The sequence below is a fragment of the Oryx dammah genome, unplaced genomic scaffold (assembly GCF_014754425.2).
Source record: "Oryx dammah isolate SB20612 unplaced genomic scaffold, SCBI_Odam_1.1 HiC_scaffold_29, whole genome shotgun sequence".
Classification (NCBI taxonomy): domain Eukaryota; kingdom Metazoa; phylum Chordata; class Mammalia; order Artiodactyla; family Bovidae; genus Oryx; species Oryx dammah.
This window is the reverse complement of record NW_024070213.1, coordinates 46,784,893-46,808,831: the sequence shown is the minus strand read 5'-3', so window position 1 is coordinate 46,808,831 and position 23,939 is coordinate 46,784,893. Positions and strand designations below refer to the sequence as shown.

The following is a 23,939-nucleotide window of genomic DNA, read 5'->3' as shown; positions in this document are numbered from 1 at the left end:
GAAGAGGGAGGGAGAGAAGGGTAGGAGATGGGGGAGGAGGGGCAGAGGAAGGATGAGGAGGAGGACTGAGGAGGTGGGGGGAGGATGGGGGAAGGAAGAGGGAGGAAGAGGAGGGTAGGAGATGGGGAGGAGGGGGAGGGGAAGGGTGGGGAGGAGGACTGAGGAGGTGGGGGGAGGATGGGGCAAGGAAGAGGGGGAAGAGGAGGGGAGGGGGAGAAAGAAGCTTTAAGGGGTGGGAATGGTCCCAGAATGGTGGGACCACCAGAGCCTCATCTCTCCCCATTTCCAGAGCTTTTATAAGGTTGAGAGACATAGGAATGAATTTTGCCACCTGCAACAAACTTTTGCTGCTTGTGACAGATCAGGCAAATGTTCAGAGATTTTAAGACCACAGCTTAGCTACATATTAAAGAACGATGAATCGTGTCCCCTTGACATCTACTTCTCTTCACTGTTGCGCTAGGTTCCACAGGTGTAAGTACCATTCTGCTGAATTCTCAGAAATGTGTGTTTATAGGATTAAACAAAGCACATGTGAACGTCTCCCCGTATTTTTCCAGATGGGTGATGGATGGGTTCAGGGGCTTGGAGATCGAGGTGCAGAAGCAGAGTCCGTGTTTCGCAGTTGTATCACAGGTGGGTGTGACGCTGACGGTGAGGTGGTGAGGCTGGAACTCTGGGAAGAGCTGCCTGGGGTGGGATGATGAGCCTAGAGATGAAGCAGGCATGACCCGTCGAGTATGGTGAGCAGAGATAGTGAAGGAGCTTAAGTAGGGCTGATGTAATTTATTTCTGTAGACTCTTTTCCCAAATGGAAACTTGTGATGACAAGAACATCTCATCCATCAAAGCTCTGAGAAATTAAAATGTTCTATCCTACCTTAACGTGCTTTCCTTTATTTGGTTTTCATTTTACACGTCCAACACCATTTCAGTGCTGTAGAAATGAAAAAAGCATTCAACCCTCCTTTTCTACCTGCTGCTACCCACAGCTTGGGCCTCATCTCTCCCTAGAGCTGCTTCCCAGGGGTCTTTCCTCTTACCTTCCTTCCCTTGATCCAGTCCACACATCCAGGGACCAGGGTAAAGCCCTGTGCCAAGATGAGGGCCTGCTGCTCCCTCTGCTTGGGCCTCAGAAAACATGGCCGGTTTTAAACCCCAGACATGGAGTCCCTGCTGCCCCCTACAGCCTGAGCTTAGTGCTGGACTTCAGAAGGACCACAGTGTCAGCACTCTGGGTGCTAAATGCTGCAAAGAAAGATGAAGCAAGTAACATGACACAGAATGACTGAGAAGTGTGCGTGGAGAGTGCCATTTCAGAGAGGGCAGTCAAGCGCCTCTGAGAAGGTGACACTGCTGCAAAGAATCTGAACAAGCCATGTGGATACCGTGGGAAAGAGGGTTCCAGGCAAAGAGCACAGAAAAGCAAAAGCTCAAGGCAGGGTGTGATTGCCTGAGTTTTTCAGTTTGTTTCTTTGTGGTAAAATAACTGCAATGTAAAATTTACCATTTTAACTATTTTTTAAGTGTATAAATCAGTGGCATGAAATATATTCACATTGTTGTGCAACCATCACCACCATCCAACCACAGAACTTTTTCATCATCCCCAATAAAACCCTCATGTCCAAGAAACAGTAACTCATTCTCCATAACGGCTGATAACCTCTACTGTACTTTCTGTCTCTATGAATTTGACTATTCTAGACACCTGATACAAGTGGGATCATACAATATTTGTCCTCTTACGTCTGGCTTATTTGACTTAAAGTTTGTCCATGTCGGAATTTCCTTCCTTTTAAAGGTTGAATCATATTCCATTGTATGGATATACCACATTTGTTTACCCATTTGTCAATGAACACTTGCATTTTATATCTACCTTTTGGCTACTGTGAATAGCGCTGCTATGAACATGGGTTAACAAACATGCTTGAGTTCCTGCTTTCAGTTCTTTTGGCTATATACCCAGGAGTGGAATTGCTGGGTCATGTGGTGATTCTGTCTGACTTCTTGAGGAACCACCATACTGTATTCTATAGCAGCTATACCATTTTACATTGTGACCAGCAATGTACAAGGGTTCCAATCTTTCCACATCCTCATCAACACTTGTTTCCTGCTGTTTGATTTTAAGGGACAGTGTGAGAAGGCCAGTGTGACTGGATCAGAGTAAGCAAGAAAGACAAGAGCAGGAAGGCCAGGGAAGTCTAACCATGAAGGGTGTATAGCCATGTGAAGGATTCTGGCCATCACTTACAGTGAGATTGGGAGCCTCTGGAGAGCCATGGGTTGTGGGGAGTAACAATCCCATGTATAATAAGTTAAAACCCAATGCTTCCAGTTCCAGAAGCATGGGGTCTCAAGGCTAGCACAAGCCTCTCTTCTTTCAGGCTGCCAGAGGGTTAAGTAAATGCAAACACGGGCAAATGCAGTGAAAGGAGATATTTCCTTCCCCTGCTGACACACCTGATGCAGGAAGCAGACTCCTGCTCCCTGGGAATGAGAGGCCTGGCCAGACTTGTGCTTCAAGAAGAATATGAACGTCGCCTGGACACAAGATGGCTTAGCACTTCCCATGTCAGTTTCTGAGAGCTACTGAACAGCCTAAGGCCCCATCTGTTTTCAATCTTGTTAAAAGGGCCTCGTGTGCTGGCGCCTATTTAAAATAATGCACACATGGAGTTTCCAAAAAGAAGAAGAAAAAGGGGCCATGCTTTCCCTGCCGGCACAGCTTATGTGTTTACTTTGGAGCCGGTTTCGGGAGTTCTGAGACAAGACACAGCTAATTTCTCTTCCCGGAGTTGATTTGCAAGTCCCCACAGGCTTTTGCTCCAAGCATTTAAGGCAGCTTGGTATGAACTGGTCACCCCTTCAAAAGGCCACTGTGAAATATTTCCAAATTAAGGCTGGGCTTGGGAAAGGGGAACCCAAAGCCATTTTCCTCCTTGCAAAAGGGCTGTTTTCCCAATTCCTTTTCCTCAATAGAGACTTACATTTTTAAAGGCCGAGTTCTCCTTTCTCAGATGTTCCTTTTCTTCCCAAGGGGCCATAGCAGTTCCAAGACAGTGTGACCCAGATAGAGCCCAGAGTCAGTGTGAATCTAATCCCCAAATGGGGATTGCCAGGGTCAGAGTCAGGGGAGAGTAGCCCCCTGCAGTCTATGCACTGGCTTCTCTGTCCACATTCCGGGGGCAGGCAGCCCCCATGAGCTGCTGAACCAATGTCATTCCTGAGTCATGAGGGTATCTACATATCCAGGGCCACCAAGAGCTGTAATGGGCCATTTCTGACCCTGCAGGCTCAGGAAAAACACAACACAAATGTAGAACCACTGTACAACTTCATCAATAATGGCCCCACAGGCCTGGGTCTTTATTACTAACCTCCCCTAAACTCGGAGCAAGAGAAGTTCAAAGAGGGTACGAGAACACCAGGGTGAACATGTTCATGGTGGCCCATCCGTGGCTCCTATCATTTTCTGTTCCTTCACACCTTTGACTCTCAGGATCTAGTTGACATTGCTTTCACTTGATGGCAGCAATGCCCAGCAGCAGAGGGGGGAATGGTTATCCCAGGGGGAACAACGGTAGAAGTAGCAGCAATAGAAGAAAACAGGAGAAGCAGTGGTGTTAGTCTTTGGAGAGGAAGAGACAAAAGGAGCTACTAAGCTAGTAGCAAGAGGACTGACAAGTGTATATGTAACCTTGGTAGTTCTGGCAGCAACATTATAATACAGCATATTTGTAAACTAATATCACTAATTATATTTATATTAGGATTACAATGTATAATGGTTAAGCACTTACTATGTGCCAGGCGCTGTTATAACGGCTTTGCGTGTATTAATTCTGACAGTAGCCCACTAGGTAGGTCCTTTTATCGCTGTTGTTGTTGTTCAGTCACTAAGTTGTGTCTGACTCTTTGCAACCCCATGGACTGCAGCATTCCTGGCTTCCCTGTCCTTCACCATCTCCTGGATATTATCATTATGCCTACTTTATAGTTGGAAGCACTGAGGCATGAGAGTAAATATAATTCCCCAAGGTCACACAGCTTGGGAGGTGATAGATCAAGAATACAAAAAGAAGTGATCTGGCTAGAGGATCCCTGCTCTCAAACACTCCCCTAGACTTCTTCCAACCCATGGCAAAACCCAAGGCTAGGAGAGCAGCAGGATGGAGGGAGTGAGAATCACTTCTAAAGAGGATGTCTATGGAGTGGGATACTTTCTGGAGGTTCAAAGGTTCAGAGTCATCCAAGCTCTGCATCAAACAGAAGAGTAATTTTTACTTTGTAATTTGCTTAAATACCGGGTTTTATATAAGACTTAGTTAGAAACAAAAGAGTTCCATTTCAAAAGATTGTTAAAAAGCAGCAGTGTGGTGAGGCTTTGGGGTTAGAGAGGTGTGCTAACCAGGTCTTATTTTCTGTATTCTGATGCTTTCAGATCTTTCAGGCTTACTGAACCTGGATGGACCGCCTGGACAGAGTTAGCCAGAACCTGGAGAAAGTAAAGACTTGCCATAGAGAGCACCTGTCAAACGTGAGACAACCATCCAGAGCCCATACCACAACGACCTTCTCTACTGGGCTCTGATGCGAAGAGATGACTCACTGGAAAAGGCTGTGATGCTAGGGAAAATTGAGGGCAAGAGGAGAAGTGGGCAGCAGAGGAGGAGATGGTTAGATAACATCACTGACTCAATGGACATGAGTTTGAGCAAACTCCAGGAGATGGTGAAGGACAGGGAAGCCTGGTGTGCTGCAGTTCACAGGGTGGAACAGTCAGACACGACTTAGTGACTGAACATCAACAACAAGTAGGCTCTCACTCTGGGCCACTATCTCCCCTTGACCCCCAACAACCCAGGGCCAGGTGCCAGACAACCAGGGATAGCCCCTACACCCCAGAGCCTGCTGAAACCATTCCGATTAGTCAATCCAGAATGTGCTCACCATGCCTTGCCTTTTCCTTTCAGTGGAAACACAATAATAAAGGCTCTTGCCCACATTTTCCCCTTGCTCCCTCTGCCTCTGGACTGGCCATGCTGCTTCCCCATGGGATCCCCACATCATGGTATTCTGTGCCTCCTTCTTTAGGGGACTGTGAGTGCGAGACACTTCTTCCTTCATGACAGTCATTTCCGTGTCTGCATGTCTTACCACACTCAAGTATAACAAATCCCAGGTCCCTACACAACACCAGGCTTGGTCCAGCCCTTGGGGGTTTCACCTGGCTTTGGGCCTCTGTTGCGGGTTGCTGGGTGCACAACCAGGGATCACACTGACTGAGGTGGGCTGTGTTATAAAGATCCAAGAGCATGAGGTGTCTATTCCATTCTGGAACTTCCTCGCTCTGGGATCTTGGGAAAATCATAGAAACTTCTGCCATGGCATTTTTGTAAGAATGAAGGAGAAGGTCCCCACCCCATCTCTGCCCTGAGGCCTTTAGTGATGAGTAAAAGGAAGAGGGAAGGTGAAGTTCCTTCAGAGCCATCTGGGAAGCCCACATCATCATAAACTGAAGTACCACCTCCTGTCTCTAGGGGCCCACAGGGCTCCCTGCACAAAAGGAATCATCTTGGTATTGCTTTATCTAGTACAGGGTTCCCCAACCTTGGCACATTGACTTTTTTGAGTTGGATAATTCATTCATCGTTGTGGAAGGCTGTCTTGTGTACTATAAGATGTTTAGAAGCATCCCTGTCCTCTTCTCTTAGAGGTCAGCAGCACGCCCCTGTTGTGACAACCAGAAACATTTCCAGGTATTGCTAAATGGCCCCCAGGGGCAAAATCACCCCTGGTTGAGAACTGCTGATACAGAGAAGGAATGAGTTAAGCTCTCTCCCTTCTTCCCTTTTCTCCACTCCACCTCTCCCTCTTCCTCTTCTTTCTCCTCCTCCTTTCTCTCCCCATCTCTCTTCTTCCAAAATGCTTGACGTTTGCAACCCCAGGTACCCCCGTGGAGCAGCAGGGCTCTAGGGGCACAACTCCAGAGATTGCCAGAATAGAATTCAGCAATTCCAGTGGTGGTGGGTCTTGGTCTCATTCCCGTCGTATATTTACCAACAGCTCATCTGGCGCGATCCAACCACCTCATCCATAATTTACCATCCTCTTTAAGTAGGCTCATATCAAACCCACAGAATGTGAGAACTGAAAGTTCCTTTGGGGTTACCAAGTGAGTTTCATCTTGCTGCCAGCTCTGGTTGTTTCATGGAGAATGATGAAGCTGCCCTAACTCAACAGGAAAGCCTGCCTTCATCGAGCAGTGGTGTCTGTTGTGGCTGGGGGAGAGCTGGTAGGTAGAAAACACTCCCTGCATCTGCCAGTTCCTCCTTTACAAATCAGTCAACCCAGATCCAAGGTCCTCCTGGATTTAACTAAAATGAACCAAATCTTACGATGTGATGAACACAGAAGTATTGCTATTACTACCTCCATTTTGCAAATAAAGAAACTGTAACCAAGGACACTGAGTCATACGCTCAAAGTTCCATAGGTAATAAGAGGTGGTGCCAGGATTTGATCCTTGGTCTTCTGATCCAAGACACAGCTCTGTCCATCATACCAAACTCTCTTGAGATGTCTCATCTTCTGAGGCAACAAAAAGTTTCCTCCACACAAATACTACAGAACAGTAGTAAGAATTAGTGAAATGAGCCTGTTTACTTTCAGATTCTTAATGTCATTTCCCAATAAATATAAGTGAAGAACAGTTAAAGTAAGGATTAGAAGAAACCAGAAGCTACACAGAAGGGTGGTGGGGGTAGCAGATGTGTATCCCAGAAATGAGGGGTGAATTAGCCATGAAAGTCAGGAGAATCTGTTTTTATAGAGTATGGACTGCTTGGGAGCCAGGAGTTCAAATCCTGTAACCTGCATTGCTGGACCTCTCTGAACTTTAGCTTCTTCTGTAATAGTAATGGGCAACTCCAAAGGCCGCTGTGAGGATAAAGTGAGGTTGTTGTTCAGCTGCTCAGTCATGTCTGACTCTTTGAGACCCCATGAACTGCAGCATACCAGGCTTCCCCATCCTCCACCATCTCCCAGAGCTGGTATCCATTGAGTCAGTGATGCCATCCAACCATCTCATCCTCTGTCCTGTCCTTCTCCTGCCTTTAATCTTTCCCAGCATCAGGGTCTTTTCCAGAGTCAGCTCTTCTCATCAGGTGGCCTAAGCACTGAGCTTCAGCTTCAGCATCACTCCTTCCAATGAATATTCCCGATTGATTTCCTTTAGGATGGACTGGTTTGATCTCCTTGCAGTCCAACACCACAGTTCAAAAGCATCAGTTCTTTTGTGCTCAGCTTTCTTTATGGTCCTACTCTCAGCATCAGGGGTGTGTGTGTGTAGCAAGTGCTTAATATTTAGGACTTTATTATTATTATCACTATTATTGGTATTATGTAATACTAAATTTCATGAAAGTATTTGGGGGGAAAGGAACCTAGTTCTAAACTGATTTTTAAACCCCTCCCCCAAAAAAGCAGTGAGGAAAGAGGTTTTAGACAGATGGGTAACTGGACAAACAAGTATATAGATAGATGGAAGAATGGACAGATAGATATTTATAGAAACAACATTTGGGGGAACCAAGATGCAGAACCTAAGGGAAAGTCACTATAAATAAGAGACCATCTGAATTAAGTATTAGCTCTCCAAAGACCCTCAGAGGCACCAGTGAGCAGAATGAGGAAGAGAGGCAGTGAGAAAGCCATGGTGGTGCCTGGTTACGGGGGCCTCAGTGCTGCCGAGAGACTTTGGCCTCCCTCCCACAGACATTAAGGAGTCTGGGCCACGGAGAGCAAAGGGAGTGAGAGAGACCAAAGCAGTTGTATGAGAGTAAGCAAAGTGAGACACATGATCAAAACCTGGTTCTGTCCAGTGAATGCAAATTTGGGGCTCCTGGCACTTGGCTGGCCTAGCCACAGGAGGTTCAGCCCCTTCGTTTCCCCTGCTTTTCCTGGCAGCCAGAGGGGAGGGCTGACTGTCTCCTCTCTGTCTGGACAGAATGTAGGCCCTGAGGTGGGGTGGGTGAAGAGGTCACCTGGTTCAGTTCCACCTCAAACAGTCTGAGAACCCACCCAGAAGCTCATGAAGGGAACCTCAGGAAGGAAAGAAAGTTCCAGAAACACAGGTAAACAAGTCTCTGAGAAAATCAATCTGAAAAAGTGCTGCAGGCAGGAGGAAGCAAGCCTTTTTTCCAGGTCCAGCGGGGCAACAGGTGAGCCAAAGAAAGCAGGCAGGCACAAGTTCCAATCACAATTCTGTCGCTAATCCCACAAATACCTACTTTACCCCTCCCAGGCTTGGTTTTGTCATCTGAACAATAACAGGACTAAATATAGCACTGTAAGAGAAGCGTTAGAGCCCTAAAGGGCACATAACTGACCTTCAATAATAATTTTTCTTCTTGGTTTTAACATGCACACATAACCTGCTAGATGCAACTCCATGCCCCTTAAGGGGACTCAGTTTTACTTCCTGTCTGGCACTGCGCTCTTATCATAGCCAGGTTTCTCCCTTGAGAACTCCCACAGCCCGACTTGGCAAGGAGGAGACAAGCTTGGCTCTACTGTAACCAGCACTATGACCTTGGGTAGGGAATATCTGGTGACTAGCCTTGGCTCTAGAGAAGAGATTAAAACAGGCAGTAAGATGCAGGGTGAGTGGTGTGGGCACCACGGCTTCTGGAGTATTCACATCTCAGCTCTTTCACTGACCGACTGCTGGGTGGCCTTGCGTAAGACACAACCTCTCGAGTCTCTGTTTCATCAGCACTTCCTTGGAGAGGCCACGGTGAGGGTTAAGCATATACAGATAAACTCAGACAGTGGCTGGCCTGTTGTGTTCACCTAATGTTCACCTGTATCACTGGTGTCAGATTAGTGCTGTAGCTGTATCATTCACCATGCCAAAGAATATTTGGGTCAATCTGTTTCCTGGGAAGTTCTTACAGTAGATTTGCTATTTTCTCTGTAGCTTTTGCATTTTTCCCTACTTCAGATTATCAGACAAATATTTATTGATCACAGGTTAGGTATCTGGTTATTAGAAACATCTACTAAATACCTGAATAAGTAGCCAGTGGTATCATGCTACTGTAACACTGTCTTTTTTTCATGGCTCCTAATCAGTTTGCAATTGTGGTGTATGCATGTATGTATGCGAGTGTGTGCAAACGTCAGGGTGTGTGTGTGAGAGAGAGCTAGAGATCAATTATGTGATTAACATCTGTCTCTCCCATTAGACTTTAAGCTCTATCAGGTAGACACGACATCTATTTTAATCATCTTTTCAGTCTTAGCACTCAACACATAGTAGGCACTCAGTAAATATTTGTAGGTTGAATAAAGATACTGTCCATGTTCTCTATAAGCCCAGAGACTAGAGGGAGTGACAGGCAGGTGAACAACTAATTTCAGAGTAATCTGGTAAATGGAATGATAGAAATATGCATGAGGTATGTGACAGCACAGTCAAGAGGCACCTTACCTTCCTTGGACAGAAGCAGCTCAGGCGAAGCAGAATAGAAATAATGCCTGAGCTAAACCTTGAGGAAAGGCAGGTAGGGCTCACTTGCAGAGGACCCTGTAGGCACGTTTGCAGCCCACAGAACAAGTCTCATGGACAAGCCAGTCCTTACACAGAAGAAGAAATTCACCAAGTCTTTTTCAGATTTTTACTTCTCCGGATACACCTTCCCAAGTAAAACAGCATCTGGGGTCAAACTGTGAATTCCAGCTCTGCCATGTGTAAGCTGTGTGGCCTTCAGTAAGCCACCCAACCTCTCTTAGCCCTAGTTTCCTCATCTGCAGAATGGTGGAACTTACAGCATCTGCTCTTCATAGAGTAGTGATGAAGATAAAGAAACTAATCTGTATGATGTCCTCAGCATGTGCCCGGCACTTAGTGAGCGTGTGATTAGACACTGGTTATTTTCACTAATCCGTTCTGAGTCCAGACTACACAGCTGTCATGTACATGAAAACACAATCTGTGGAAATTATCTCATGTAACCCTCTAAACTCCCTGAGAGAAGTGACCCAAGACTTCCCTTAGGTTCAGCTTAGGTTGAATTCTACTCTAAAGGAAGCAGTGCCTTATGAAAGTTCCCTATGTGATGTTAAATATACATACTGTAGGACATATAAGCTCATTCTCAGATACCAGCTTCTCCTCTCTTTCCCAGGGTCTAGAAAAGGCAGCCACACTGGATACGATCCAAAAGAAGCCATTTCAAAGCATGTGTCCTGTTTATGTGTCGGCCACACTCCCTACCTCAGGAGATTCTGGTCAGGGTGGGCTGGGAGATTCCTTAGATAATCTAATAGATTAGTTTCCAGTTTAGCATAACAGCTAGACAGATTTCTGCAGTGAAGTCATCCAAGTCAATTAAAAGGCATTTTTCCCTGCTGTGAGTTCAGAAGTCCCTTTGGTTTGTTCCAGCTTTCTGGGATGTTTCATAATAGGTTCCACCCTGGGTTAATTAATAACCCTTGATTCCTACTGAAATGCAAAGCCTGAAATCCTGTGTGCAAGCACATCCGGGCAGGGGCTGCTGGCAGGGCTGGGGTGAACCCAGCAGGGCTCCTCTCATCAGGGAGTGAGCCAGACCCCAAACAGTAGAGATGACAGCAGAGCTGGCAGCAAACGTAAAGAGTGGCTGAGCAAAAGCTGAAGGTCAAAGCTGGAGAAGTGGTGTGGGGAGGGAGAGCATAAGCAGTTGAAATCACGAGGCCAGAGATTCAGCAGGTTGGGAGTAAGCCGGAATGCGGGTGTGAAATGGGTCAGAGCAAGGGGCCAGGACTAAGTTGGTGAATAAGATGAGGTTGACGGTGGTCGCTTTCATGCGATGCCAGCTCAAAGATATCCTGCGGGTTTGGTTCCATCCTCTCTGTTTTAAGGAAAACAGGTTATCCCTTCTATTCTCAAATACAAGTTACAGGTATGAGAATGAAGCTCAATGGGCTAAAGAACACCAAGTCAGGGATACACACGCATTTTATGAACTTCTTTCTATGAACCTCCTCCCCAAGCATAATATTCCAGGATAAGATGTTTTTTTTCACCCAGTCGAGAGCAGAATGTCCCTGCCTCCAGTCTCATGCCAGCCAGCATATCTTCTAAAACCACTATCAGCATGTGCATCCAAAAATGAAAACTTGATTGTACTACTCCATGGTATAAAAAGTCCAATAAATATGTCTCACTCCCCTGGGACACAATTCAATTTCTAACCGCATACATTGCCATACAAAGCCCACCTTGAATAGAGATTGTTTTCTTTCTCAGCTTCATCTCCCACCACCCTTTTGAGTGCAACCTCGACTCTGGTCATTTCCCTGATATGTAACAAACTGAAATTTCAAACATACTCTTTAGTGGGAAAGCTTGAATACCTGACTACCTTACTACCCTATGTGCACAACTGTACCCTTCCTGTCCTGACACTTGGCTAATTCTTGCCCCCAAGCCTCTGTGAAGCCTCTCCTAAGAGTGTTCCCAGGCAAGGTTGACGATCCCTTCCTCTTCTGTGCTCCACTATGCTTTGTATGTGATCTCTGTGTCAGCAAACATTCCAGTGTACAATAGCCACTGCCCTCATTGTTTATTTTCCACCAGAAGGAGAACCCTTTGAGAGTGGAGAGCTCTGTCATTAAGGCCACATACAAAGCATGTGCTCAGTAAGTGTTTCTTGAATGAAGGGGCAGGTTAAGATACGGAGTTTTATTTACTTTCTTATTACACATTCCTCAAGAAATTAAAGGGCTTATTACTTTCTCCTTCTCAGACGGTAAAGCATCTGCCTGCAATGCAGGAGACCTGGGTTCAACCCCTGGGTTGGGAAGATCCCCTGGAGAAGGAAATGGCAACCCACTCCAGTACTCTTGCCTGGAAAATTCCATGGACAGAGGAGCCTGGCAGGCTACAGTCCATGGGATCGCAGAGTCGGACTCAACTGAGCGACTTCACTTTGTACTTTATACTTTTTCAGAACCTCTACTTGATCTCCATTGGAGTCTCATCTATCTATTAATACAATATTGGGCTTCCCTGGTGGCTCAGATGGTAAAGAATCTGCCTGAGGTGCAGGAGACACAGGTTCTATCCCCTGGATTGGAAAGATCCCCTGGAAGAGAGCATAGGAACCCACTCCAGTATTCTTGCCTGGAAAATTTAGTGGACAGTGGAGTCTGGAGGGCTACAGTACACAGGGTCACAAAGAGTCAGACACGACTGAGTGACTAACACTTTCACTTTCAATATGATATTAAGAGGGGACAGGACAGATGTTGATGGAGTGGGTGGCAGTTAGGAAGGGTAAATTACAAAACTTGGCAGGCACAGGCTAGGGAGTTAGGAGCAGCAATTCCCAGTGCAGAAGATGGACCTGCTTTCATGCCCATGGCTCCTTTCTTCTCATCACTGGTTGAGGTATAGATAGTCATACCAGGAAGAATCATCCAACTGGCAAAGCAGTCCTGGTTGCACTTAGAATCAGCAGGTTCTCCAACCATGGTATCAACACTCCCCCTCCTGTAGTTCCTTCACTGACCATCAGCTGTTATCAGCTGTTGCTCACCCCCACCCCCCACACTTGAAGAAGAAAGCCTCTTACAGGTAAATGTGGAAATATGAACTTCAGAGTTAGAAAATTAGAATAATTTGTTTCCTATTAAAACCACCAGTTCAGTTCAGTTGCTCAGTCATGTCCAACTCTTTGCAACCCCATGGACTGCAGCACTCCAGGCTTCCCTGTCCATCACCAACTCTCGGAGCTTGCTCAAACTCATGTCCATTGAGTCAGTGATGCTATCTATCCATCTCATCTTCTGTTGTCCCCTTCTCTTCCTGCCTTCAATCCTTCCCAGCATCAGGGTCTTTTCCAATGAGTCAGTTCTTTATATCAGGTGGCCAAAGTACTGGAGTTTCAGCTTCAACATCAGTCCTTCCAATGAACATTCAGGACTGATTTCCTTTAGGATTGACTGATTGATCTCCTTGCAGTCCAAGGGACTCTCGAGAGTCTTCTCCAACACCACAGTCCAAAAGCATCAATTCTTTGGCACTCAGCTTTCTTTGTAGTCAACTCTCACATCCATCAGAAGTGACCAAGAGTTTCTTCAAAGGGTAAGACAAAAGATAACGCTGGAGAAAATGTAGTAGGAAAATCAATGACATGGGAGATGGAAGCCCAGGGTCTCCCTGTTTTGAACTCCAACCTTAATCTGACATACACGCTAGGAATTGTCCCTTGCCCTCTGTGAACCTCTGGATTAGATGATCTCAAAGTCCCTTTTCGACTTCACCCTTCTATGGCTGTATCATGTCATGCATTCACTCACCGATACTCTCAACATTCGCTCAACACTTTGACCAGGACCTGTGCTACCTGCTATCAAGGAAAACCTAGAAGTTTATACCAGGTGTCAACTGAATGCCATGTATCAATGGGAAATAATACTGGATATATATATATATATATGCACATATGCATGCATGCTAAGTCACTTAATTCATGTCCAACTCTGAAAACCCAATAGACTGTAGCCCACCAGGCTCTTCTGTCCATGGGATTCTCCAGGTAAGAATTCTGTGAGTGGGTTGCCATGCTCTCTCCTCCAGAGGATCTTCCTAACCCAGGGACTGAACCTGCGCCTGCATCTCTTACATCTCCTGAGTTGGCAGGAGGGTTCTTTTACCCCTAGCATCACCTGGGAAGCCCATATGTGTGTGTGTGTGTGTGTATAAATAATAAAAACACAGATATAAACATGACATGCATATACGTCTGATTCCTCAACTACACAGCTAAATTCTCTAGAGAATGGATTATATTCTTTCCATTTCTGAATAATCCCACATACTGACACCTAGAAACTACTCAAGTGAGATGTGATCAATGATGTGAAGGTGGCTGTAAAAACAACTTATGCAGCACCTTCTGGATGCCAGGATATGCTCTGCGTTTTTCACATGTGATAATTTATTTCATTCTCATAATAACTCTATAGGTACATATTCCTGTTGTTATTGTTATTTTCATGTTACATATGAGGAAAATGAGGCACACAGAAGTCAAATTACTTGCTTAAGGTCACTTAGGCTGAGATTCCAACCCAGGAGGTCTGGTTCCAGAGTCTGAGCTATTAACACTATTAATGTAATCTAAAAATATACAGCTACACTTAAAGACAAACAGTAACCCTTGGGGGAGAAAAAAGAACAAACAGAATTGTTAACAGGGGAACAATGCAGCAATAAGCCAGAAACATCAAATGATGAGTCAGAGCCATCAGGGTTAGTCAGGAAAGGAGGAGTCTTTTGCTGGAAGAACATCTCATTAGAGCTTGTTAATTTATCCAGCAGATCAAACGAGTAGGGTGAGATAGGAAGCAATGGTGGAGTGATGTGCTCAAAGAACCTGAGCAAAGAGAGGAAAGGCAAAGAACTTGAAGAAGGCAAATTCAAGATCCAACATATTTAAGCTGATAGATATACTTTGGTAAAGGATCTGCCTGCAATGCAGGAGACCTGGGTTTGATTCCTGGTTCGGGAAGGTCTCCTGGAGGAGGGAATGGCTACCCACTCCAGTATTCTTGCCTGGTGAATTCCATGGACAGAGGAGCCTGGTGGGCTACAGTCCATGGGGTCACAAAGAGATGGATTAACGACTGAGTGAAAAACACGTTCTACTTTGGTTAAGAATGAGGACCCTGGACTAGGGTTTCCAATCCCTAGATCCCCACATTCTTACTAGCTGTGTGACTCTGCTTGGGCACTTTATTTAAACTCTCTGAGTCTCAGTTTCCTCAGTGACAGGCATATTGTGCAGGTTAAATGCATTAACACAGAGGGAGGCTGTAACGTGGCTTCTAGCATACAGTCCCTGCTCAAGATGTTTGCTACTATCACCATGATTATTGTTTCTCCATTTCTCTATTGTCTTCCTAAGTCGGTGAGCCTAAAGGTAGACCAAGGGTGGTAATAAATCCACATCAATCAATGTTATGGTTAAGTAGAGAAACACTTGCTCCTCTAATGAGTTATGTTTCAGTTAATAGCCCTAGTGTCCCACCTGCTTTTTTTCTTTATTCCTCCAGCTGTTTCTTAAATTTGAAAAGGAAAAAAAAAAAAAAAAACCTCCATGGAGACCTGCACGCTTTTAAAAATAATACAAAACAGAACGTCTGAGGTCAGGGTAAGCCAAGCCAAACAAATAAATCTTGCAGGATTGTGTTAACAAAACAAGGCTTAGTGGATCAGAGCGGGTAGAGTTCTTGCCGGATTCAGCCCTGCAGAGAAATACCAAGCTCTGGTGAATTTCAAACACAAGGAGGTCAAATATGATGATCAAATGATGAAGCACTTCAGAGTTCAGCATCGATGCTTGGGCTGGAACCAGGAGAGCATTCTGTGCATGGTGGTCTCCAGAACCCATGAGGCATGTAAAGTCCTAGAAATTCAGACCCGAAGGGCCTTATAGATCATTTGTATAACCACTGTGGAGGGCAATTTGTCCATATCTATCAGAGTTATAAATGTCCTGGGAGGCAGACTCTGAGATGAACATTAGCCCACGAGAAGTTCATTAGGGAGAACTTGGGGGGACCACCACTGGAAGGGAAGAAAGGCAAGGAGGCAGGACAGGGCAGAGAGAGCAGCTGGGCTGCACTGCCATCTCAGCAGACGCTTCCACCAACTCCACAGGGAACTCTGAAGCTGGGGTGGCCCTTCAGAGTTGTTTCAAATTGGGATAAAGAAGCTAGGTCTTTACTCCCTGTGCCAGCCAAGGTCACAGGAGATGCACCCTTGGGCAAGGCAACACTTTTCACCTGAGTGAGGCACAAAATGAGGGCTGACAACTGAGGGCTGTCTTCTGGTATCAGTTCCAGCAGCTGGGGGAAAGTCCTTCAGTCCACCATTCTTCAAGGTGCATTATAGCAAGCACTACATGCAATACATTCATAACCACTTTTTCTATTCTAGATAGGAATCCTAGGGGCATACAAACAGATGCTTCAAATCACAAAGGTTTAGCATTGTTTATAATAGTAAAGTTACGGAAAATAAATGATGGTATATTCAAATAACAGGCCCTCAGCAACCATTAATGAGAATGAGGCAGCCCTACACATACTTTCAAGGAATAAACTCTAAGATACACTGAACCACAGGGTACGTGTGGATGGACTGCACTGCTCATTTGTTGACTGCCACTCAGCCCCACACCCATCCGATCCTCTCCTGCACTACGGGGGCTGAACGCCTATCTCTACACTTCCCGGGTTCTTTTGACACACTGTGCTGTGCTTAGTCACTCAGTCGTGTCCGACTCTTTGAAACCCCATGGACTGTAGCCCGCCAGGCTTCTCTGTCCATGGGGATTCTCCAGGCAAGAATATTGGAGAGGGTTGCCATGCCCTTCTCCAGGGGATCTTCCCAACCCACGGATCGAACCCAGGTCTCCTACACTACAGGCAGATTCTTTACCATCTGAGCCACCAGGGAAGCCCTTTTGACACATAATTCCAGCTAATTTCTACCAATTTCTTATCATTCAGGTAAGAGTTGAGGTTAGGAAGATGGTGGCAACAAAGCTTTGCCAACAGCAGTAGCGGTTAAAGCAGGCTGGTGGCAATTCCTCCAGCATCAGGGGGATTCAGGCTCATGCTCCCACTGGCAACAGTGGCAGCTCTAGCCACGGCAGTGATAACAGTGAAAGCAGGACTGCTGCAACTCTGGGCAAGAGGAGTGTCCCCTTTGACCCATTTGGAGTCAAACTTCCATATTTAATACTACTCTGAATACAGTTCTTTATGTTTTTTTCTGATCAATTACCATCTATGACAAACTATGGTATCTATGACAACCTAGACAGCATATTAAAAAGCAGAGACTTTACTTTGCCAACAAAGGTCCATCTAGTCAAAGCTATGGTGTTTTCAGTAGTCCCATATGGATGTGAGAGTTGAACTATAAAGAACCCTGAGCACCAAAGAATTGATGCTTTTGGACTGTGATGTTGGAGAAGACTCTTGAGAGTCCCTTGGACTGCAAGGAGATCAAACCAGTCAATCCTCAAGGAAATCAGTCCTGAATAGTCATTGGAAGGACTGATGCTGAAGCTGAAACTCCAGTGCTTAGGCCACCTGATACAAAGAACTGACTCACTGGAAAAGACCCTGATGCTCAGAAAGATTGAAGGCAGGAAGGGAAGGGGACAACAGAAGATGAGATGGTTGGATGGCATCACTGACTCGATGGACATGAGTTTGAGCAAGCTCCAGGTGTTGGTGATGGACAGGGAAGCCTGGTGTGCTGTAGTCCATGGGGTCGCAAAGAGTTGGACATGACTGAGCAAATGAACTGAACTGAACTGAACCATCTATGAAAAGCAAAGGAAAACAAACACAAATGTGTATTTGATTACTGCATTTAAAATTTCTCTGGAAAGTTGCCTAAGGAACAAGTTATAATGGTTAAATGAACTGGCCAATAACCAGTTAAATGATTAGTCAAAAGAGAAATAGATTGGTAAGGGCAGTAGGGTTAGAGGTAGATGTTTCACCAGGTACCATTTTTCACCTTTTTAATTTTTGACTATTTAAACATATTACTTTTATGCAAAAAAATAAGAAAAAATAATGAAAGTTGTATCTGATTAGGTACATAAATTTCCTGTGAAATATTTCCCAAATTAACCATCTAGTTTCTGCCAGAGCATGTCCGACACAGGGACTCCCTACCCACCAAAAGAATGTGGTCCATTCATCATTACTCGGCATTGCTGAACAATGTCTGTTTATACCAAGTTGAAGTCCATCTTTTTGTATAATTGTACCATTACCCTGAATTCTAATCCAATATAGGCTGGTGGTTCAGCACACATGCAGATGAAACCTGGGTTCAAATTCCTCCATCACTCATTTCAAGCAGAATGTTTAACCTTTCTGAGCCTTAGTTTCTTCATCTGCCAAATAGGGAGAGCCCTCATACTCATCTCAAAGTGTTGTGGTAAGGCTGGAATAAGGTTATGCATACAAAATCATTTAACCAATACATCTGGTTATTGTTCTTGGTATCTGCAAAAAACGGCAGAAAAATGCAGTGGATAAGAGGACTCTGAATTTAGACTGTCTAGGTTCAAGAACAGGTTCCTGCCAATTACAAATCAGGCAACCTGGAGAAAGCCCTCTTATTCCGCCTGAGCCTGTTTCTGTAAGATAGAGACAATGATAGTGCCCATCTGAACAGCAAAAAGCATTTATCCTTACCTTCTAAGTATTAATACTCAACATATGGTAGGTCTAACTCTTTTCAACCACTCATTCAGGTGGTGAATATTTGCAAAGAGTACAACGAGTTCTACCAAAGGCTCTTTTCTCCAGACTAAGCGTCTCCAGTTCCTTACACTGATCTCCTTTGCTTTTCTTACTGCAGCCACTCTCTTTGTGAGGCATTCCAGGCTGCTTCTATTTCCTCCAGGTGTGATGGCACAACTGGGTATCTCACTGGAGTCTGGCTAAAACAATGAGAGTGTGTGTGTGCTGTGTGTGTGCCATCACTTTCCTGAATTCTAAATGCTGTGCTTTGATGATGCAGCCTGATAACGCATCAGTTTTTGAGAGAGTAACAACCATAACCATGGTTGTTGTTTCAGTCACTAAGTTTTGCCCAACTCTTTTGCCACCCCATGGACTATATATAGCCCACCAGGTTCCTCTGTCCATGGGATTTCCCAGGCAAGAATATAGGAGTGGGTTGTCATTTCCTTCTCCAGAGGATCTTCCCAACCCAGAGATAAAACCCACATCTTTTGCATTGGCTGGCAGATGCTTTACCACTGAGCCACCAGGGAAGCCCATAACTATAGGTACTGAGCTCTTAATATACATGTCAGAAACTATGCCAAGCATATGACTTATACTGACTAATTCACTCCACATATTAACTCTAGGGGGTAGAAATTATTATCCTCATTTTTCATATGAAAAACCTAATACTTAGTGATGCTATAAGTGGAAGGTCAACCCAGCTAAAATATGATGGAGCTGAGACTCCATCCCCAGTATATCTTACACTAGGGTCACAGTCCTAACTTCCATACCATACTTCTTCTCACAAATATTAAGAATTTGTTTAACTCAAATTTTAGGTCTTGTTTTCTCCTCATGAGATGTTAATAAGTTAAGTCTCCCCAGTCCTGCTCCTCCTCTGCTGAGCTTTTGCATAGGATCTTATATTGTATCCTTACTCAGTTGGATCACATCAAATTTAATCCAGCATACTCTCTCTCCCATTAACTTCAAGTCATCAGCAAATGTAATTCGATAAATCACAGTTGAGAAGGAGATGTAGAACACAGCCAAGGGCAGAGCTGTCTCGCAAAGTGTTAGATGTATTTCCCTCAAGGTGAATTACTATCAAGTAGTCATTTCTTAGTGGGGGCCATGTCCAACCTGTTACCAACCCACAAAACTGAATTAACTAACATGCAACCTCCACTTCTTTATCTCACTGACAATTATTTCATGAAATATAACATAGCCTTTATGACAATATCCACAGTTAGGGTCTACTCTAAGAAGGACTGCCCCAGAAAGAATTGTGGATGGTAGGCTGAAGTAGGTATGAAAAATATATACGTGATGTATATACATGATGGTCTTGAGTGCTTAAATTCTTTTAAGGGAGAAATTCCGTCTTTGCTGCCAGCAGACAAAGCTGAGGAAATATAAGAAGAGGAGAAGATGAACAGGCCTTCAACCACCAGCCTTCCCTAGGACCCATATGCATCTACCGAAGCCCTGTCAACTCCAACATCATGCAAGGACAGGGCTCAAAGGAGCCACGGGCATTCCTACGTAAATCAGAGCAGAAGGGTCTTCACCTTCTCCTGCCTTTCTTTCCATCTGCTGGAGCAACGCACTGCCACTTAGGCTTTGGTACCTCTGCTAACACCGAGGAAAGACTATTATAATTTTGGTCTTTTTATTAACGAAGAATGAAGTTCAAGGCTCTGCCCCACCAAGTACTAGCCCGCTAGTCTCAGAACTTTGAGTCTACTTGATATTAATCCATTCATCAACCTCACTGCAGAGTCCCACAGAGGGGTGACTTGTACCTGTGGAGAAAGAGATCCTTTGCCTCAAATATAAACAGAAGAGAGCTTGACATGCCAGCCACCCTGGCCGGAACCTCTCAGGCCCTGCGAGGACACTGCTGAGAGGCCCTGCAGAGCCAGCAGGGCATTCTGGGTAATGGGATACAACATGAGGCAGTTTCCCCCACTGGCCTCCCCAGGGTTTCTTGATTCCTGGCTCTGCAAAAGCTGAGGCAAACAGTTTCTGAACTGGGGGGAAGAGGGTGGAGAGAAGGGGCGGAGGCTTCCTCTAGGCCAACCACAACTAACTCATTTGCTCTGTCCAGCAAAACCCAGACAGTGCAATTATCTGGTTAATTTGGCCCTTAGTTGGGAGACAGAATTCCAAAATGTGAGGCCAGCTCAGACTAAACAGTGGCTTCCATCCTAAGACTTCTCCTAAGTGCTAAAGGTTGCATATGAGATTCCTAGGGGGTTGCTTATGTGACCCACCCATCGATCCAGATGGGAAAAGACAAACAACTCAGACTCTAGGATGAGTTAAGGAAGGCATATCTTCCAGGGAAAAATGCCCAAATGACTGCTAATTGGCCTCTTGGCTAATCTGCCTTCTGATTGCCACAGAGGAAGATGACGAGGAATCAAGATGACTCTAAATTAGCCAACTTCTCCAGTGTGGCTGTAGCCTTCAGAGGTTGGCTGAGTGTCCCAGGGTCCTAGGTGAGCTATTCTTAGGACAACTCTCTCTGATGCTCCTGCTTACAGATTTACACCCATAAGTTGGGCCAGAAGCAGCATTGAGATAAAGGGCAAAATTAAAACATGCTCCTGGGGTTTCACAAATGGAGTGAGACAGCTAGCAACTGAGCGTTTACCAGATGGTTTATGGAAAACTCAGATTTTTGAGGGAAGATTAAAGAACAGCAATTTATCTCTGCTGAAAACTGACAAGCAGAGTGGAATCTGTGGAATCCATCAGTTAGTCATCCTGCAGATATTTGCTTCCGCTCTAGTATGTGCCAGGCCCTGTGTTATTTAACAGAGTGAGATCCAAATAGTCATGGTCCCTACCCTCATGCAAATAATATCACACCTAAATACGTGGTTGAAAACTCAGATAAGGGCTAGAAAGGAAAAACTGGGGTGCTAGGTAAAGGAATGACCAGGTTTCCTGAGTTAGACTGTGGTGGGAGGGCTCAAATAAAGAATGTCCGAGAAAAGAATTTTAAAGCTAACACTTTTAAAACTTTGTTTTTTCAGAAAGATCAACCTGGTTTTAGTACAAAAAATAAATTGGAAGTGGATGAAAATACGAAGTTAGGAAGCTGTTGATTATGAAGACAGGATGCGAGCTGATGATGGTTCAGCCAAGGAATTGGCGATGGGAACGGAGAAGAATGGATGGACCAGAGGGATGTGGGGCGTAGCGTCTGTAGCATGTGGTGACCAGGTGTAATGGTGGAGGGAAAAGGAGGCAGCCAGGAGACTGTGCAGTTTCTAGCTAAGATGCCAGGTAGATGGTAGAGAGAGAATTTGGGAGCATGAATAGGTTAGGGCCAGGGGAAGACGGTGTCCTCAATCATTCCACACCCCCAGCTTCCACTCTCCTTACCTCTGCTCATGCTGATTTAGTCTCCTCACTCTTCCTGTTGCCATCTCCACTTGTTGAAATCCTAGCCATTCTTTACAATTCATTTCAAATACCACCCCCTCCTTGAAGTCACTCGGACTCCTCCAAATAGCTGTGGCTTCTGGTGCCCACACACTGAGTTTGGATCTCTCTTTCCCGGATTCCACCTGTGTTGGGTTCTGTGAAGACTTATCCTGCCTCCCCTCCTAGACCACAAGTTATTTGGGACAGCACCTCTGCTTCTCTATCCCTGTTCTGCACATGTGAGCTAGCTAGCATAGTAGATGTTTGACAAATATTTGTCAAGTGAACAAAAATAACCCACTCTTTGCCATGGAAGGAAAACCAGTAGACACTGGACTGACCTGAAAGCCACAGGATCAAATTGAAATTCAAGCTGTAGGTGTTTTAATATTAAGCCAAGTCAAATTTGATGCTCAAAAAGCTTTCTGTTCCTCCAACACATCAAACTCAAAAAGAGTGCTGGAAAAGTCACATCCTTCGATTTTTCTACGGTGCTTTTCTGAGTTCATCTTACTGAAAGAACCTTTTCCATCTTATTGTTTGCCTTTGATGATGAGGATGATGATAAACGGGTAACATCTACTAAGTGTTACTGTTTTCTTGGACTAACTCATTCGATCCCCTTGGCTAGCCTATCAAGCTGATGCTCTACTCCAGTGGTAGATGAAGAAACTGAATTTCAGGGGGCTTAAGTATTGTTGAACTAATGTCACAAAGTTAGTTGGGACTGGAACCAAGAGTTGAGCTCCAGAGTCCATGCTCTGATGTGCTCTCCTAAGGCCAAGCACAGTGTGCTTGTTGTGTGGATGCTGATACTAGTGGTAATAACAAGAGCCAGTAGTTGAGATTCTAATCTCTTTTGAGGCTTTAAATAATTTAATCCCAAGGAAAATGAAACACAGAAAGACTTACTTACCCAATACCTATAAAACAAGGGAGTCAGGATTCAAACCCATTGTGCGCCTACACTGTGCTTCCAAAGAGACACCTCAGGGACCACGGTGGGGAACAGAGGGAGGTGGAACAGAATGGAGCAGACTTACGGGCTCCCTGTGCCTATTTCCATCAGAGAAGCTCTATGTGTCTCTATTTGTCAGAATGGGCCCTACTTGAGATTCCTCTTGAATAAAGGTTCTGCTGCTAAAACTGAAAGGTTGAAAACTATTGGACTAAATAATTCTGGAATTTAAGACATCTTCCAGGTATAAGCCAGGACTTTTCTGGTAATCCTTACTCATTATAGTTTCAGAAGACGGGGGCCAAGTACGCTCCTGGGAACGGCTCTGTCTGTAGAAAAGATCATGGTGATAGCACTAAATACTAGCTCCAACCTACCTGTTCCACTCGGATCTCAATCTCTCCATTCACCTTCTTTCCATGGAAATACTTGGCCCTGTGAAGGAGAGGAAGAAATCTACTGAGTAAGGATACCAGTTGCTTCACTCTTTCCTCCCTTCTTCCAAAGGCCTCCCAGAGGTGCATGTCCAGACACATTCCCCACCTTCCTGCTCTCTCCCACCTAGATGGATGATTTTCTCATTACTTATTAAGTAGTACATGGGAAAGGGAAAGAGTATAGGATGGGAGGATTGGAGACTCAGGTTTCGGTTCTGCCAAGTTACTTTACATCTCTGTGTCTCCGCTTTATCCTCTGTACAAGGGAGATATTAACGTCTGCATAATATATTTATAAACATTATTTAAGGATCAAAAGAAATAAAGAATCCTACACAAATAAATAATGCAGAATTATTTTATTAGGTAGACCCTATGTGACCTGTAAATGACTTATTACTTTGCTCTATCCATCCACTCCTTTATTTGTCCATCTCTCCAATGAAGCAGACTTCATCTGCCCCTTCATCCATCCAACCACCCTTCCATCATCTTTCCTATACACCCCTGCTTCTGTCTTCCCATCAGCCGTAAATGGCATCCCATCTGCCCATCACTCAAAGCAAAAACACAGACTTCATTCTTATCACCTCCTTCTCTCTCCCTATCACCATGGGTTCTACATACTAATTATTTCTCAAATCCATCCACTTGTCCATTTTCTCTAAAAGCATCCGAATCTTGACCTTAGTCATCTCTTTTCTCATATAAATTCTCTCTTCATGCTCTACTTTTGTATCACAGCACTTACTATAATTCCTTATAGTTAGTAA

The 23,939-nt window shown here is 44.8% G+C and overlaps 1 protein-coding gene across 1 annotated transcript in view; it reads right to left on the bottom strand.

The window, feature by feature from the left end:
• LOC120858617 (synapsin-3-like) overlaps window positions 1-23,939 on the bottom strand; it is a 118,794-nt gene that overhangs the window by 73,717 nt on the left and 21,138 nt on the right. Inside the window, exon 2 of the mRNA XM_040234801.1 lies at window positions 23,107-23,164. Coding sequence (XP_040090735.1) covers window positions 23,107-23,164 — 58 coding nt within the window. The remainder of the gene's footprint in view (window positions 1-23,106; window positions 23,165-23,939) is intronic.